Below are 16,234 nucleotides of genomic sequence, written 5' to 3'. Positions count from 1 at the left end.
TTCACAGCCCCTGCCTGGGGACTCATCTCTTCTCGTCCCTGCTCAGACTCCACCAGTATTTACCAGTCTGGGAAACTGAGTGTCCCACTGCTCGGGACATGTGATGGTTACAGTCACCGAAATCTGTGCCATGCGAACCCGTAGTGCTTGCATTGGGGTTTGAAGCAGGGCTGGCTACTAGATTTGCCTAAAAAGCAAATAAAAGTGTCTCTGCTGGGTGTTCTCTGGCAGCTCCTCTGCTCCGCGCCAGCCGCAGCCTCGGGCGACGTTGCTTCATGAGAAACTCTCAATGCGTGGAGTTGTTTGAAATGAAAGTTGTGGGAATTAGTGCTGACGGTAAGGCAAGTTATTTACTCAGGAATGTCTATTGCTGAATTAGACAAGAGCAGGGTCTGACTGTAATTCAGACCAAATGGAACAGGGCTTTGTTTGTTTTTAATTCCTCTTACGTCTTTAACCGTGTAAGAATTAACACATGAATACATATGAGCATCTGCTTATGAGCAGCGTGATTTAACTTTCCGAGATAAATCAGGGCTGACTCACAGTGGAGGAGCTGGACACAGTGAACAAGAGGGACCTCAGGTTGGCATCACAAGGCTCCTTTTGAAAGCCCGTTCTGTTCCCTTTATTCCGCTCCTGCCTTGGTCTCTGAACCCTCTGGCTCCAGCGCTCAGGACACGATTGCACCACGAGCACAACACCAGGCTTGTTTTCTTCATGGAGAGAATGTTGCAGAGCAGGTTTTACATACAGGTCTGATCTGTGTTCCGGATGGGATCTATCCCAAAACACACCGGGGCTTGGCCAAACAAGGTGTGAGACGTGACAATAGCAGACAGCTTGCAGACAGGGAAGATTAAAAGCAAACAATAGTTTTAAAAAGTGTGTAGGGGGAATGTGCACAACTTTGTTCCCCCCTGGTAATGTTCAGAAACTTCTATCAGGTTGTGTTATCAGTTCAGCAGGTAGATTTGACACCTCAAAGTATTTCACAAATATTTATGATTCCTTACAATTCATATTGAGATGGAATTATTTTTTGGCAAAAGCTCTAATTTTTGGGTTACTGTCAGAGAATCCTGGACCCTGTTTTCTAATTAACCTGTAACAGAAGCAATCAGACATTTAAGGAATGTGAACTGGGGGGCTAGTTTTGCTGTTGTAAATGCAGATTAAAGATCTAGACCTAAGCTGTTTCTTTAATACGAGAAATATTGAAGAAACACCATGTAGGATCATTCCTGATGCCTTGGGACAGCATTGTAACAGCACCAATAGCTTCTATTCTCAAAATATACAACCAAAGGGATTCCAGTAACAATATAATGTGTGTTAAACAACTCTCCTCAATGAGTTCAGCAGCGGTGGGTTGTGGTTGAAATGCTCTCCCAGCAGTTGTAATATTGAGTTGTAAAACTCTGTTATTTTTCCCAGCTATAGGGAGATTCCAGCCCGAGCTCTTTGGCCACTTCTCATGGGCTTTATATACACAAAGTCATGGGATTCACAGGACTCACCTGGCCCATAATGACACGTGAAATATGGATTTTAAATCGATTATCTTTGCTGAACTTGAACACAATTTATTTTTCTCCCTGGCAGTGTCAAGGTCGGGGTTCACCACCACCTGCAGCCCTATTACTGATCAATTAACGCCTCGCAGGGGAGAGCCCAGCACCGTGAGCCCTGACCGGGCGTACACCGCGGGAAGGCCGCGCAGCTTTTCTCCAGGCACCCTCCGTTGCCGCACCGGCGGGTTCCCCCCGCCGGGGACGCGAACCGGGGTCTCGCCCACGGTGACCGGGGGAGCGGCGCGGCCGGTACCTCCCCGCCACCCTCGCGCGCCTTAAAGCCGCAGGCGACGCTCAGCGAGGTGGGGCCACTTCCCGGGCATCGAGCGCCCCCTTGGAGATGAGGCGCCCTTGCGTTGCCCCTTTAAGGTTACCGCGGCGACGGGTCCGGGTGAGAGCGAGGCGCATTGACGTCACGGCGGGCGGTGATTGGTGGAGCCGGCTGGTTTCCGCTGGGAGCTGCCGCCGTCGCTGTCGCCGAGGCCGCGGCCGGGACGGGCCGGGACGGGCGGGGGGCGCTGAGGGCCCGGCGGAGCCGCCCGCGCCAGGTGAGCGGCGGCGCCCGGGCCGGCCGGCGGGACAGCCCTGAGGAGGAGCGGGGGCGGCGGCGGGGAGGCGAGGCCGGGCGGGAAGGGCGCGGAGCGGGAGGCCTGCGGCCTTGGGGGCGGGGGCCGGCCCTGCTGAAGGGAGCGGCCCGGGAGCGGAGCCGGCAGCTCCCGGGGCTGCTCGGGGTGGGTGCAACGGCCGCTTTGTTGCCTGGAGGCCTCGCGTTTGAGGGGGGAGAGAGGCCGCGCTGCGTGGGGCCCCGGCGGGATTCCCGGGCGCCGCCCGAGGCGCTGGGCACGGCGGCGTTCGGAGCCTGAAAACGGCCCAGGGGGTTCGTCCCCCGCCCCGGGAACGTTCCGACGGTGCTTTGGCCGTGGGGCTGCCCGCCCGCACCACTGCGCCGTGGCGGTGGCGCCTCTGGGGAGCCCTGGCCCCGCGGTGAGGGGCGGGCAGCGCCCGGGCGGGTCGGAGCAGCCGCGCCGGGGCGGGCGGTGGAAAACCTCGGGTCTGCAACGTGCAGAAAAGATACTTGGTGAAATGCTGCAGTTTTCCTGATTTCCTTGGTGTTTTCTACAGCGGTCTCGCTGTTCTCCCGAGCAGCCGTGTCCGCTGTTGATCAGCACAGGGCTTTATCCATAGAATGTAATTTGTGAGGCTGTCACGGAGCCACCGAGTTTCTCTGCGTCTGTTAATTAGGACTGACCTTCGCTGTGTTAGTTGTCAAAACAAAAGAAGTAACTGGAGAACTTTAAGGCCTTTCAGTCCATGTGAAGTCCACACTTGGTGTTTATGTAGCACATAATACATGTGTCCGTGCGTACTTATGCAGGGATTAACTGTTACAAGAGTGAAACCTGTTTGAAGTGTTGGCAATTTTGCATTAAGTCTGGTCCTCCTGTAATCTCAAGTAGCATAATTCAGAGGACCATGGTGTTATGTTGCTTGTGCGGCCTGTGTTTCTACATCTGCTGCCTCAGTAGCATAAAACACAACATGACTGCACCACTTGGCTTTTCGTTGACTTTTCGTTTCTCAAAATGATTTTGTCTTAGTCCATTTTTTCTCTTTCAAAAGCTGATCCTGGGATCAACATAATCTTACTGCATATTCATAAGGTGTTGCCACTGCCCCTGTACAAGGTAACTTGATTTCTATTTCATCAAAAATGCCCTGAGAAATTCTTTCCTGTTTCTTTAGTTGTCTCAGTGTTAATTGCTTTATGAAAAAAAAAAAATACTTGTTTATATATATGTATATAAAAATGTATTTTTAAAATAGTTCTGTAACCTGGAAGGACGGAAGAAAACCTGCTTAAAAATCTTAAAAAGTGCTGCAGCTGACACTGTAATTTTGAGGTCTGTTGAAAACCCTGCATCATAACAGATGTGCTCTTGATTATTTACAATTGAAGAAACATTTTGGGGATTGCAGTGTATCCAGAGAGATAATTCTGAAATATGGACCAGTGTAAACTGGCAAGTAGCTTTTTAGGAGTAACGCTCATAATTCCATAACTTCCGTTAGTAGACTCTGCCTTGGCATTTGGCAAAGTGGCTTTGGCTTTAGCCTTGACATGTTTCACTTCCGAATACTTTTCATACCGGCCTCTCGGATTCCCAGTTGCCGCCCACCGGTCTCCTGGTCGTCATCCCCGTGACCCCGCACAGACTGTGCAGCTCTGGGAGCTGAGCCTCCAGTCCCGTCAGATACTGGGTTTAATCTGCAGAAGGTTTAGGTGGAAGCTTCCCTGACTCTGAGAGCTCACAGGGCTTGAGCTGTTGAACCTTTCTCAGCTCAATTAAATGCTTTTCCTTTTGTGGCTATAGAGCACTCAGATTTTTTTATTTACTTCTAGGTGCTAAATAAATTAATAGATTTTTGTTTCAGGGTTTAGCTTAGTTACTAGTCTTACAGATAAAGGTAGTTTTATGCTGTGGTATCAGTAAGATAATAATGCAGGATAATGTGCCTGGCTATATTGTGCAGTGGTGTCTTTGTTTCCACTAGTTATTTAACCTTCTCTTTCTCTTCTCTTCAGCGATGGCAGCTTCCAGCAGCAGCAGCAGCGAGGAGGAGCGTAGTCTTCGGGAATGTGAACTTTATGTCCAGAAACACAACATCCAGCAGCTGCTGAAGGATTGCATTGTACAGTTATGCACAGTGAGACCTGAACGACCCATGGGATTCCTCAGAGAATACTTTGAAAGACTGGAGAAGGTAAAGATACATAGCAGGAGGGAAGGAGAGTGGAACAGCCTAGATTCATGTCTTCTCTTTGTGATTTAGAGGCTGTTTCATATTTGACTAGTGTTCGTATTGGCCATTTGAAATTGGAACTTATGCTTTTGGAAAAATAAATCCTGTTTTTTAGTAGATTGTGCGAGTTGATCATTGTGTAAAAGCATTTCTGTCATAACAAAGTACACAGGGGAGAACATAAACTGCCAAGGTGTACCCATCTAATGCTCACTCACGTAAGTGAGCAGATAGCAAATGTGGTTGTGTCTGTACTTCCATGTACTTACATGGTAACTGTGGTGTTTGACCTTGGTTAGGCGCTGGTGATCGGCATTGGATTTTTTTATATTGGGATAAATGGTTTACAGTAATTCAGGTACAGCACCAGTAGCAGGTGAGTGCTGTCCTGCAGGCCCAGCTGAAGTCAAATGGAAGTATTTGCATTCCATTTTTTTTTAATGGGTTAAGTATTTTGTATATGAATGAACAGTATGTGTCTGTGGTTGGTGGTGTTGCCCACTTTGTCGAGAGGCAGTTTAAACTAAAGGCTTAGTACTGCTCAAGCTATTTTTAACAACATCGCAGTCAAGACTTGTTTCTGTAAATTCAGAAGATAGAAACAAGGTTTTAAATATGTCTTGCCCTCATCCTTTTGATACGTAGAGCTATTTTATCAATTGGCAAAAGGCAGGAAGTGAAATGTAATTTGAGGAATCGGTGCTCGCTCTGTGGCTATCCGAGAGGTGTAAAATGTAATTGCGCTGCTCTGGTTATCTGGTGTGTGTCTCCTCGAAGCGGTGGTGTTATCCACGGCCCCTGTGCACCCCTGGAGCGGAGCGGCAGCCACACGGTGAGCTGCCCAGCTCGGGGGGACAGTTTGATCAAGGACACTGGGACAAACCCGGCTTTTCAAAGTGCCGGGAACTCTCGGAGAACAGATCGCTCCTTGTTCTGTTAAGCTGGGTCCCAAAACCCCATTTCCTTAATGCTGGGAGAAAGTAATTTGCATTGCAAATGCTCTGGCTCTAACGTTGGCTTTTTCGGTTTGTTCTTAACCTGATTTTAGTTGATTAAGGTGCATCTTCTGGTACATAGAAGAGTCAAATTTCTGTGTGCCCAATTGGTTAGGCTTCATTTTATTGTAAGTATGCCTGTCTTTACAATATCATTACAACACAGCACAACAGGTGCTGAGGGAAGTGAGGAAAATGTGTAACTTAATGCAAAGTTGACAATCTGTGGTTTGCAGAAAAAAAATACTGTTTGGCCTCTAACATCCTTCCTGCAGTTCTTTTCTAAGTGGTGTTCATATTTCTTTCTCCTAAAATAACTGTTGGTTATTGGGTATCGAGTTGGTCCATGACTTGACCTTGTTTCAAAAGCTTCTCATGTAACGTGGATTTCCGAGGAATTGCTCTTCTGTCTCTCAAATCAAAAAAGGCTTAACGCCTCGCAGCCGAGGGAAAGAACGGCTGAGTTTGCCATTGGGGAAAACGTCTTTATCATTTGCAGAATTTCTTCATTGCCTGTTGAATACACTAGTGGAAAGTAGAATCAACTTGTTTATACTTTTTAATTTATTAAACTATTAGTGTAACTTATTAAAGTAAACACCATTGTGCTAGGAATGTTATGAATGAAAGGCATATCTACCATCTGTTTCGGAAGGGCTTTTGATCTTGCTCTCGTCTCCTGTTTGCCTTAATGTGGGAGTGACAGTACACAGGAAGCTCCCTTGCACTGCAGACTCAATTGGAATATAATATCTGGTGGCTTTTTTTTTTAACTGGACTGTGTGACACAAACATGTCTTCCTTCCTGTTTAGGAGGAAACAAAACAGTTGTTGAATCAACAGAAATCTGGTTCACGCTCAGACTCGCGGGAGGATGAAATCTCTCCTCCTCCTCCCCTGAACCCCGTGGTTAAGGGTCGAAGAAGGCGCGGGGCCATCAGTGCTGAAGTCTACACAGAAGAGGATGCTGCATCTTACGTTAGAAAGGTGCTCAAACTTTTAAACGTTGCTAAGAATTGCGTGGGCTATCGGAAGGTTTAACACCACCCTCTGTCCAGTGTATTAAATCACGGAGCTCCTGTAGCCTGTTAAGTCTTGTGATAACTGTAGAAAGCAGACCTGTGCGTGTAGCTGTTTAATTGGAGGTTAGAATAAACTTTCATGCAATTAAACCCTTCATGCGTAGCACAGACCTGTTCCCTTTGAAGTAATGTATGTTTGTATGTGGATATATTTTATATACATAAACAGAGTGCTTCCAGTTATCTGACAGCTGCAACAACGTCACGTTTAGCCTGATGGCCGAGCAGACTTGCCGCTGTTCCTAGGAAAACGCAGGTTGAACAGATACTCTTGCAAAAAACCTTACAAACTTAGCATGGAATGACGCTTCCACAGTTGCATAAAATAATGCACATTTACAGCCAGTTTGCACAGAAGATAAATAAAAATGTTGACTATATTTGGTTTTAGATCTATAGTGCTTGAGGGAAACTGAAAAATTTCAGCCAGTGTTCTGTAGCAATTTGGATAATATAGTTATATAAGGGAATGCAGAAATGTTTCTTCAAAAATTAATCAGTTACTTTTTCTGATTATATCCTAGGTTATTCCAAAAGATTACAAGACTATGGCTGCTTTGGCAAAAGCCATTGAGAAGAATGTGCTGTTTGCCCATCTGGATGATAATGAAAGAAGGTAGGAATAAATGTGTGTAGTTTGAGTGCAGGCTTCAGAAAGAGCTAAATGTGTCAGACTGTACAAAGCTGCACAGCCTCTGTACGACCCACAGATTAACCACACAGAGCTTATAGGAAAAGTCTCGGTGGGGTGGAGGTACAGCTGTATGTGAAGGTACAGCTGTATGTACACATGCAGGACAGTTGTCCAAGCAGTTGTCTAATTTTGATTTCCTTTTTTCAGTGACATCTTTGATGCAATGTTCCCTGTCACTTACATTGCAGGAGAGACTGTCATACAGCAAGGTAAGTGACAATGTTTGCATTAATAAATAAGTTGGAGATGGTGAGCAGACTCTGGCCTAGTGCTCTTGTAGTTTTGGGGTTGGTTTTTTTTAAATAAAAACATGATCTGGATGCAGTGAACCCTTTCTTGCTGTGTTATCTGAAGCACAGTTCATGCTAAAGTGAGGACTGGAGTGATTGCAGGAAGATGTGGTTTCGTTGCATATGTTATCCGTTGGAAAGATTGTCATTTGATGGCTCTGTAGAACGCGTTATGTTAGTTTATGGATCCAGAACACCTTTCCAGTGGTGCTGGAAATGCTGCTGATCTCCGGCATACCAGTAGATGTCCCCTTTCCCAGGACTGAGAGGAGTGGGAAATCAGCAAAATGTGAAATTTCACCCTGTAAGCTGTGCAAAATTTGACTCTGCCAATCACGTATTCAATTATTTTTTTCTTCTTTAGGTGATGAGGGTGATAACTTCTACGTTGTTGATCAAGGAGAAATGGATGTAAGCATTATTGGTAGTTTATTAATACATGGTCATCCCTAGCAGAAGAGTAGTCTCATCTTTGTAGACTTCTTCTACAGGTCCTTCCTTTAGCAGCTTTTCTCATGAATTTTTATTTATAGCAGCTTATTTTGCTTTGGAGCCTCTTTGCTCCTTAATGGCTCAATCTGACTGTGCAGGCTGTGCTTTGTTTTGAGTTTCAAAATGAGTGATTCAGACACCAACACAATACTAATGCTTTACAAGTGCAAGGTGGAGTGTGGTTGAGGTATAGGACAGGCTTGAAGAATGACCAGCCTTTTTATTTTCCAGTCCAACTAATCAATAGCTTTCTCTGACAGAGACTTTGAGATTTTATTTCTTATCAAAGGGTCTTTGTATTCTACATGTGTAGTATGTGCACGTGATGTAGAAGAGAGTCCCTTTGATGAAAGTAAAAATTGTGACTGGGACTTGGGTTGGCTGTGAAGTGTTGATGAAACACTGAAATGGTCAACGCTGACTGTGCAGATGTGAGAATTTTCCTTTAAAGAAAATGACGGGGCAGCAGGAGCTTTGTGTTGTCTCTGACCAGCTCAGAGGACACCCCGTGCCTTGGCTCACTGCTGGCCTCTGCCTTTCAGGTTTATGTGAACAACGAGTGGGCAACCAGCGTTGGTGAGGGCGGAAGCTTTGGAGAGCTTGCCCTGATCTATGGAATTCCCCGCGCTGCAACTGTCAAAGCGAAGACGAACGTGAAGTTGTGGGGCATTGACAGAGACAGCTACAGAAGGATCCTCATGGCAAGTATTCTTCTAGCTGTTGCTGCTGACTCAAGCAGCTGTGTGCTCACCTGGAATTATGCCTTTGGTTTTCCTATTCGCTCAGCTTACATGTGTCATTTGACCTTTTATCTGTGCCTGTCCTTTGCCAGAGTTAGTTAATCAAAATCCTGCTATCTGTTTTGCAATCAGAAAACTGATCACTCAGTGTACGTCTTATCAGGCATGGGGCAAGAGGGAATCTTACATTAGTGAACAAAACGATACCAATGCAGTATTAAACTGGACTGAAAATGTAATACCTGTGGGTTAGCTTGTCATATACTTGGATTCTGCTCTGCATTCAGCTTGCTATTTGTAAGTAGTGTGTGCGAACAGCAGTTGTAACTAACTTGAGCAGGTCTTGTGAATTTTGATAAGGTTGTACAGTTAGAATGCATGTAAAACGTGAAGTCTGCAACAACTGCAAAGTACTTAATGAAGGTTGCTGAACTCTGAAATATTACTGAAGTAATTGTATTTGAAACATTTAATCTTGTGTGTTTGGGTTCTGTGAGGCAGGATGCAGTATGTCTTAAATTTGTTCTTGTCTTGAGTTTTATTCGAAGCCTCACATAAAACATGAAGTAGAAAGAGAACTTACTTTGTGCACTTGTTTTTGTTTTTGTTTTTTTAGGGGAGTACCCTGAGAAAGAGAAAGATGTATGAGGAATTCCTTAGTAAAGTATCTATATTGGGTAAGTAAGAAGATTATTGTTCTGAAGTGGAATAAATTGCCATATTTGTAATAAAGCTTTTAGCCAGCATTATGATGATTACAGGCTATTGTGATAATCCATTAAAACTGATTGCAAAGCCTGTGCTGCTTTTCTGCATCATTTCAAAATAATTCTAATTCAAGTCTTGATATCCGATGCACAAACATAGCCAGCAATAGGTTGACCTGTGTATAAAGACAAAGCAAAAAGTATAATTTGTGCCTTGAAAAGATACCCGGTTAATGAACAATTAACTCCATAGAATCTCTGGACAAGTGGGAGCGTCTCACTGTAGCTGATGCATTGGAACCAGTACAGTTTGAGGATGGGCAGAAGATTGTTGTCCAGGGAGAGCCAGGAGATGAGTTCTTCATTATCTTGGAGGTAAGGTCAAAATTATAATAAAAGCTTGGAAATTTTATTTTAACATGGCTTATTCTGTCCCTAAGTAGACACTTCGAGAAAAATGAAATAGCCAAGACGTTTTGTGCTTAGAGAGGACGGAGGACCAGCTGTTTTTATAGAGCAGTCTGGAGAACCACGCAGGGACTGTGGCGTGGTTTTTAGACTGAGATGTCGTAACAGTTACTGCTGCAAAGCAGCTGATTCCTTGTGGAATTCAGTGGTTCGAGTGATGCTGGAAATTCCAATTGTTTAATTACTGTGATTTATTAAAGGGCACAGCTGCAGTGTTACAGCGTCGATCAGAAAATGAAGAATTTGTTGAAGTGGGCAGACTGGCACCTTCTGATTATTTTGGTGAGTTACTTAGTGACGACTATGGTTACATACAACTCTGTCACCATTTCACCTGTGCTGTGTTGATGATAGTGAAGGGATGGATTTGTTTAATTGCTGTTTTGGATCACTCTTGTGGTTTCACTCAATGTGAGGTGAGTATGGGAGTCACTTGGCTCTCAGGTGTGCACGCATGTCACAGAAACGTGATTGTTCTAGAGTGCTTTAATTTAGAAGGGGGCTGGCGGTGATTTGCTCTGAGTTCGCTACCCAGAGCAGAGTTAACTTTGAAACTGCATCAAGTTGCTCAAGGCTGTGTCCAGTCAAATCTCTCATCTCTGCAGGGATGGAGATCCCACAACCTCTCTGGGCATTTTCTTTCACTGTTTAACCAGCCTTGTGAGGACTTTTTATCCTCATGCCTGACAAGAACTTCCTGTTCTACAACTTGGTGCTTTCTCCCTGCCTTTCACTGCGCAGAGAGCAGTCTAGTTGTGTCTATAATCACTCATTACGTAGCTGAAGGCAGCAATTAGATTCCCTCCTTAGCCGCTTTCTCCCCGGGTCAGACTAACCCAGCTCTTTCAGCATCTCTCTGAACATCCTGTGCTGCGGTCCCCAAACCGTCTGGGTGGCACTGCTAGACTTGCTCCGCTTTGTCAGCATCTTGTTTCTGGGGACGCCAAAAGTGTGTGGTACTCTGGGTGTAGCCTCCAAAGTGCAGATCAGGGTCTTTTCTCCTTCTGTCGAAGATTTGCAGCTAAAAGTTACATGGCATTTAAGTTGCTTTGGCTTGGAAAAGCTTATGTGTGCTGGCAAAGAAAGGCTGAGATCCTGTTATAAGCACTTGTGAAGACTTGGAAATAATCTTCACATGGAACTAATCACTTGCCTAGTGCATGTTGATGTATTTTGGATCACAGATAAGAACTGGAGATGTATGCTCAGAGTGTTCCTGGAGCATAATCTAACAGTGTGTAACGAGATTCCTAGGGTCCTTATTTTGGGTTCAGAAGAAAAGTGGCTTGCGGTGCTGAAGCAAATAAAGCAACCTGTTCAGAACCCACTATTTGATGTTTAAATATTTCCCCCTGCAAAAGAAGAAAAAAACTGAACTTTTTTCTCGTGTTTAAGGTAGGTCCTCTCTCCTCAGTCCTCCTGCTAAAGCCCTCTGGTTTTCTGCCCAGTGTTTGATCTTTGTAGATGATGTAACCAGCAAATATGTTGCAAGGCCTGAAGTGGGATGTACTCAAGAGTGAACTCATAGTGCTGGATCTGACCAAGGGTCTGCTCAGCTCAGTGGCTCGTACCAGATGTTCTTTCAATCTATGTCAAGTTTCAGTCTGTTCTAATATTTCCCTTGATGTGTACTCTTGAGACTCCTGCTCTTGAACTAGCCATTATCTCTGCCATTGTGTTCAGGTGCTGGAGACCCATCTCCTGAGGATTTAACTCTCCCTTAGAACCTACTTATTCTTTTGCAAGCCCATGTTTTGGAGGCTAGTGAGTTCAAGAGTTTTAATTGGGCACAGAGGAGGAGTTTCTCGTTTCTCTTCAAGATCCCTCTGATAATGCAGGCAAATTGATTCTCTGAGGAGCGCCGAGATCTTTCCTCAGTCCTGAACATGGAGATAACCAGCCCAACTGCTTAAAACCAAACTAACCCAGAAGCTGATGCTGGGTTTTCTTTTGCTCATGTTGCCAGGAAATGTGCGGGGTAGCTCTTGTCACCAATGGGAAGAGGAGCTTGGTGAAAACTTCATTTCCAAATATGTTGTTTAGCAGTTGTAAGTTATTTGAGGCAAAGCTTCTGGCATCGTTGTGTGTAATTTATGAAATGAGAATCCCAGACTTGAAGACACTCGCCTTCCCCAGCCCCACGGCAGAGGCACGTTCAGTCCTGGCTGCCTGTTGTACATTAGTAGTATTTTACTTCAGTACCGCGGTTCTCTTGCCTGAGTTTCCTAGAAATACCAGAACTGACCAGTAGCACCTTACAAGTGAGAAAAAGAGCTACTTGTTGACTAGGAAAATTAAATGGTTAATTGAAATATGACCTTTTCTCAAACAGAAACAATGTTAAAAATTCTTTAGGCCTTCAGGGAGACTTGAATGTGGACAGGCCTTTTCATTAGAAAAACAAGAAAGGGTTTTTTGTAACTGCATTCACAGTTCTATTATAATGTAACCACATAGATACTTGTTCTGATGAGTGTTAAAACCTGGATTACCTTCTGTTCTATTCCTACAGCAGTTTGAAATACAAGGGGGTAATTTCTTCATCCCTTGCCCGTTGGTTTTTAACACTGTTCGCACGTTCTTGTTGCCCTAGGTGAAATAGCTCTGCTGATGAACCGTCCCCGTGCTGCCACAGTCGTTGCTCGCGGCCCGTTGAAATGTGTAAAGCTCGATCGACCCCGATTTGAACGTGTCCTGGGTCCGTGCTCGGATATTCTCAAGCGAAACATCCAGCAGTACAACAGTTTTGTATCGCTGTCTGTCTGAAACCCTCCTCCCTACCCGAAACATGCTTCACCGACGCAGACTGCTTCATTCCCCTTGTGCAGAGCCACATCGCCACTGGCATTTGCAGCTTCCTGTCTGTTCAAAAAGAAAACATATAATAAAAAAAAATTGCTTGTCATGGCACTATTATTAATTTAGAGCATATTAGTTCTGTGCTCTCTGTCCCATTAAATGAATAGGAAAAGTTCTATGGACACGTTTGCTCTTACAGCTTCTCTCTGTGCAAGTGTCCAACTCGGGCCATCGCAGCCTTGCTTCAGCGAGGGGACATCTCCTGCCACCGTGCCCATTGCCACACAGGAGGGAGGTGACAGAGGGGAGGGGGGTGGAAATTAAAGGGGTTTCTCAAATTGTTGGACAGGTTTTTAAGGCTGTGGTCAGAATCTGCTGTATTTCTTTTCAGACGAGAACTGCCCTTGTCACTGAGCTGCTCGGGGCTCGGGGTTTTGTTTGGTTTATTTTTGTTATAATTTTCTGGGTACTGTAATCCTGGGTTCAATCACGAGGCATCAGCTGCTAAGGAAGCCACAGTTGGAATTGAACAGTATAATTGTTCCTGTGTTTGCTGGTTTGAGATTGCTTAGTTACGTTTTTGTCAAGTGTAAAAGCTTTCAAGGTTAATAGTTCTGCTGAACTACTGCAGTTGTTACTTAATTCACTGACTTGCCGCAACTGATTTTTCCTCTTGTTCTTTCTCCAGCGATAGATATGCCATTCAAAACTCTTCTGTTCGAAGTGGCGAGAACCAAATGTTCCATTAAATGCCTCATTTTGGTCTCTAGTACATCGGTTGGTGTCAGGATGGTGCAGCTGTCCAGCTGTTAGTGATGTTCAAGTATTTAGATTGGTGTAGAGATTGGAAGCAAATGTTTTCTTTTCCCTGCGACTCTTGCTTGTTCTGTATTCCTCAGCTGATTGTCAGTTGGGGTGACCCTTTGTTACCAGGGAAAAGAAACATTGGCTGTTTATAGGCAGCATCAGTTGCGGGTGATGAGATTGCTGGTCCATGTGGATGCCGATATTCTTGGTGAGGCAGAAAAAGTGAATGTTTTAACTTTCCTGCAACACTCAGTTATTTTAAGTTTTTTAATTGGTCAATTCATTTAAAAAATGGCTAATTATAAAGCTAGTTTAAATACAGAAGGTGCATTCTCTTTCCTTGCCTATGGAATTCACATGCCGCATATTTCATACTCACTCTTTTTTCCAAGTTCAATGTGTTGCGGAGTCTTAAGTGTATTTCAGTATTTCCCAGCTTTGTGTTCCATTATTCTGTGCGCACCAACACTTCCCAGAAGTTTTTACTGAATTCCACGGTTCAATACTGGTAGGCAATTTTTAAGGTTTCCTTTAAACTGTAGTTTCTATAAAGTAGCGTAGGTTTGTATTTGGGAGTGACAGCAAGCACTTTTGCATTTGTTGTGCAACTACATCTAATGACGGAGCCCTCGTTTTATTTCCTTTCCGAGGCGATTCACATTCAACAGACTTTTCCCCAGGCGTGTAGATAATGAGAAAGAGTCTGTTAATTGATGCAAAATAATGCTGAGGGTATCAAGCCTTTACGAAAGGTTTCAGGATATTTCCAAACCTGAAATCCCAGTTATGGGGTTTAAACACCTGTGGTTTGAGTTCTCTATTCAGAGGCTGAGTAGAGGATTTGTGCCAGAGTCCTTAAAACGAGCAAGCAAATGCTACCTTTTTGGGTTTCTTTTTTTTGGGTAAAACCGTTTTCTTAAGTTTTGACTCTGTCCGGGTTTTTTCTTCATGTGTGTTCTTTGTGTTACATTTAAAGCACCAAAAACTGTGTCAGCCAGTTAGAGCTCCACAAAAAACTGCACATTTTTTTTATATAAGGCTTTCTTATCAGGTTTCACTACTGCATCTTTTTAGCTTGCTGTTTACTCCCTTTTGTAGTTTTACCTACAGGATTTTAAGATAAATCAGCTAAGTCTGAGTTAAATATTAATGACAGTTATAGCTTTACCTTTGTGTGCAATTTAAATATGTTTGAAACCACGATTGGCATAGTTTTGCCTTAGCTAACATTCAGGGCTTTAGAAGTAATTTTTTGCTAGTCCACCGTAGCGAATTGATGAAGTCTATTGCCCTAGAAAGCTATAGTCAACCAGAGGACCATTTTTGTATTGTTACCTGACTATATAAGTCTGATTTACTGTATGTGCTAATATATTATATTCCTTTTGTTATAGATTGTCCTAATGGCAGGTAAAGCAATAAAATGATTTAAATTCTTAAAAGCAATCAGTCTATTTATTTTATTTTTTCTCCATCTGTATATTGTCTTTCCCTTTGGCCTTGGAGGATTCGTTGTTAATGAGGTGTTAATGAGGAACTCAGAAGCTGGATGGACGAGCTGTGGAGGTGAGAAGGTACCTGCACCTCACCTGAGCGTCTTTCAGCAGCTCCGATCGCTCGTTAAGGTTGGTAATTCCCATCCCAGCCACTTATTGGAGCTCACAAGCTCCTCTAAGTTGTCCGCTCCCATCTGTGCGTATCCTTGATGGAAGCTTGGAACTCGTGATGATTAATGGTGAATGAATCCTGGTGGCCAGATAAGGAGAAATAGGAAAAAGAGGGATTTTCACAGGAAGATGAAGGAGGGGAAGTTTGAGAAGTGGTACCTGAAGCAGCAGATGGGACGCGTTGTCACCCAATTTTGGAGACACACTGAAAAGCTACTGTGTAAAGGAGAATAAAAATAAGAAAGCAATCGTGCAACCCCTGTTAGTGCAGCAGCCATTTAAACATCTGTGGGTTTGTTTCCTTTATCTGGCCCTCCCTTTCCCCCTTGCCCCCAAAAAACAAGACTGACTTCTTTACCTAAAGTGGTAAAACTTCCAACCTCTTAACTTTCCTTTTAAACTTATCTTGTGTTGCCATGTTCTTCCTGTTCAAGCAGCCAGCAGGAACCATTCCGTGACACCCAGCAAATAAACTTTGGGCTTGTCATGTGTGGTGAGTGCGCAAAAAGTCACCGGTAGAGGGAGATAAAACGTTGGGAATCCAGCATCCCGCACTGAAACAACCAGCACACGGTGCACGCCGAGCCCGAGTTACATCCTTTTCTTTCCATCTGTTCTCTGTCAACACGACTCAAAAGGTTTGTGAGCCCAACAGCACCGAGAATTCTGGTGGACTGAGACCAAACCCTTTTGTGAAAGCTGGAAATGAAGGACACGCTGATCACACCTCGGGACTGAGACTGGAGGAGAATGGTGGGGGGTGTTTTTTTCTTGGTTAATTGGGTTTGTGGGTTTTTTTTTTGCTGACCTTTGTGGCTTCAGAATATTGGAGGAATCTTTGCGAAGTAGAATCACTCCAAACTTTCTCAAACATCCAAATGAGAACCTGTTAACAACAGCCGACCACGTTTGTGCCGTGGTGTTGGGAGGCTCCTCTGACAGGTCTGCAGTGCTGCAGGTGGATTGTGTTGAAGTTAAAGGTTCGTTTGGAATGAGCTTCTAGTATGTTGCTTGTGGTGTTTGTTTTTATTTTTTGCTTAAGGAGGATAAATTGCCAACAAAGTTCTCAGCTACTTTCCCTAGGCTGCCAAAAGCTCAGCACAATCCAACAGTTAAA

The 16,234-nt window shown here is 44.3% G+C and overlaps 1 protein-coding gene across 2 annotated transcripts; it reads left to right on the top strand.

The window, feature by feature from the left end:
- The first annotated feature begins 1,991 nt into the window (after positions 1 to 1,991).
- Positions 1,992 to 14,892, top strand: PRKAR1A (protein kinase cAMP-dependent type I regulatory subunit alpha). 2 transcript variants are annotated; one of them, XM_082066700.1, is made up of 12 exons: positions 1,992 to 2,122; positions 3,195 to 3,259; positions 4,159 to 4,337; positions 6,185 to 6,358; positions 6,978 to 7,069; positions 7,295 to 7,356; positions 7,802 to 7,848; positions 8,472 to 8,630; positions 9,286 to 9,346; positions 9,630 to 9,751; positions 10,045 to 10,126; positions 12,438 to 14,892. In XM_082066700.1, the coding sequence occupies exons 3-12, from the start codon at positions 4,161 to 4,163 to the stop codon at positions 12,608 to 12,610; spliced, it is 1,149 nt and encodes a 382-aa protein (XP_081922826.1). In that variant the 5' UTR covers positions 1,992 to 2,122; positions 3,195 to 3,259; positions 4,159 to 4,160; the 3' UTR covers positions 12,611 to 14,892. The 2 variants fall into 2 exon arrangements, with proteins under 2 accessions (XP_081922826.1, XP_081922827.1); XM_082066701.1 differs by lacking the exon at positions 3,195 to 3,259 and having other exon boundaries at positions 1,997 to 2,122.
- The last annotated feature ends 1,342 nt before the right edge of the window (positions 14,893 to 16,234 follow it).

Source organism: Streptopelia decaocto (genome assembly GCF_964273445.1).
Source record: "Streptopelia decaocto genome assembly, chromosome: 16".
NCBI classification, from domain to species: Eukaryota; Metazoa; Chordata; class Aves; order Columbiformes; family Columbidae; genus Streptopelia; species Streptopelia decaocto.
The sequence above is the reverse complement of the archived record's forward strand: the minus strand, read 5'-3'. Positions and strand labels throughout refer to the sequence as shown.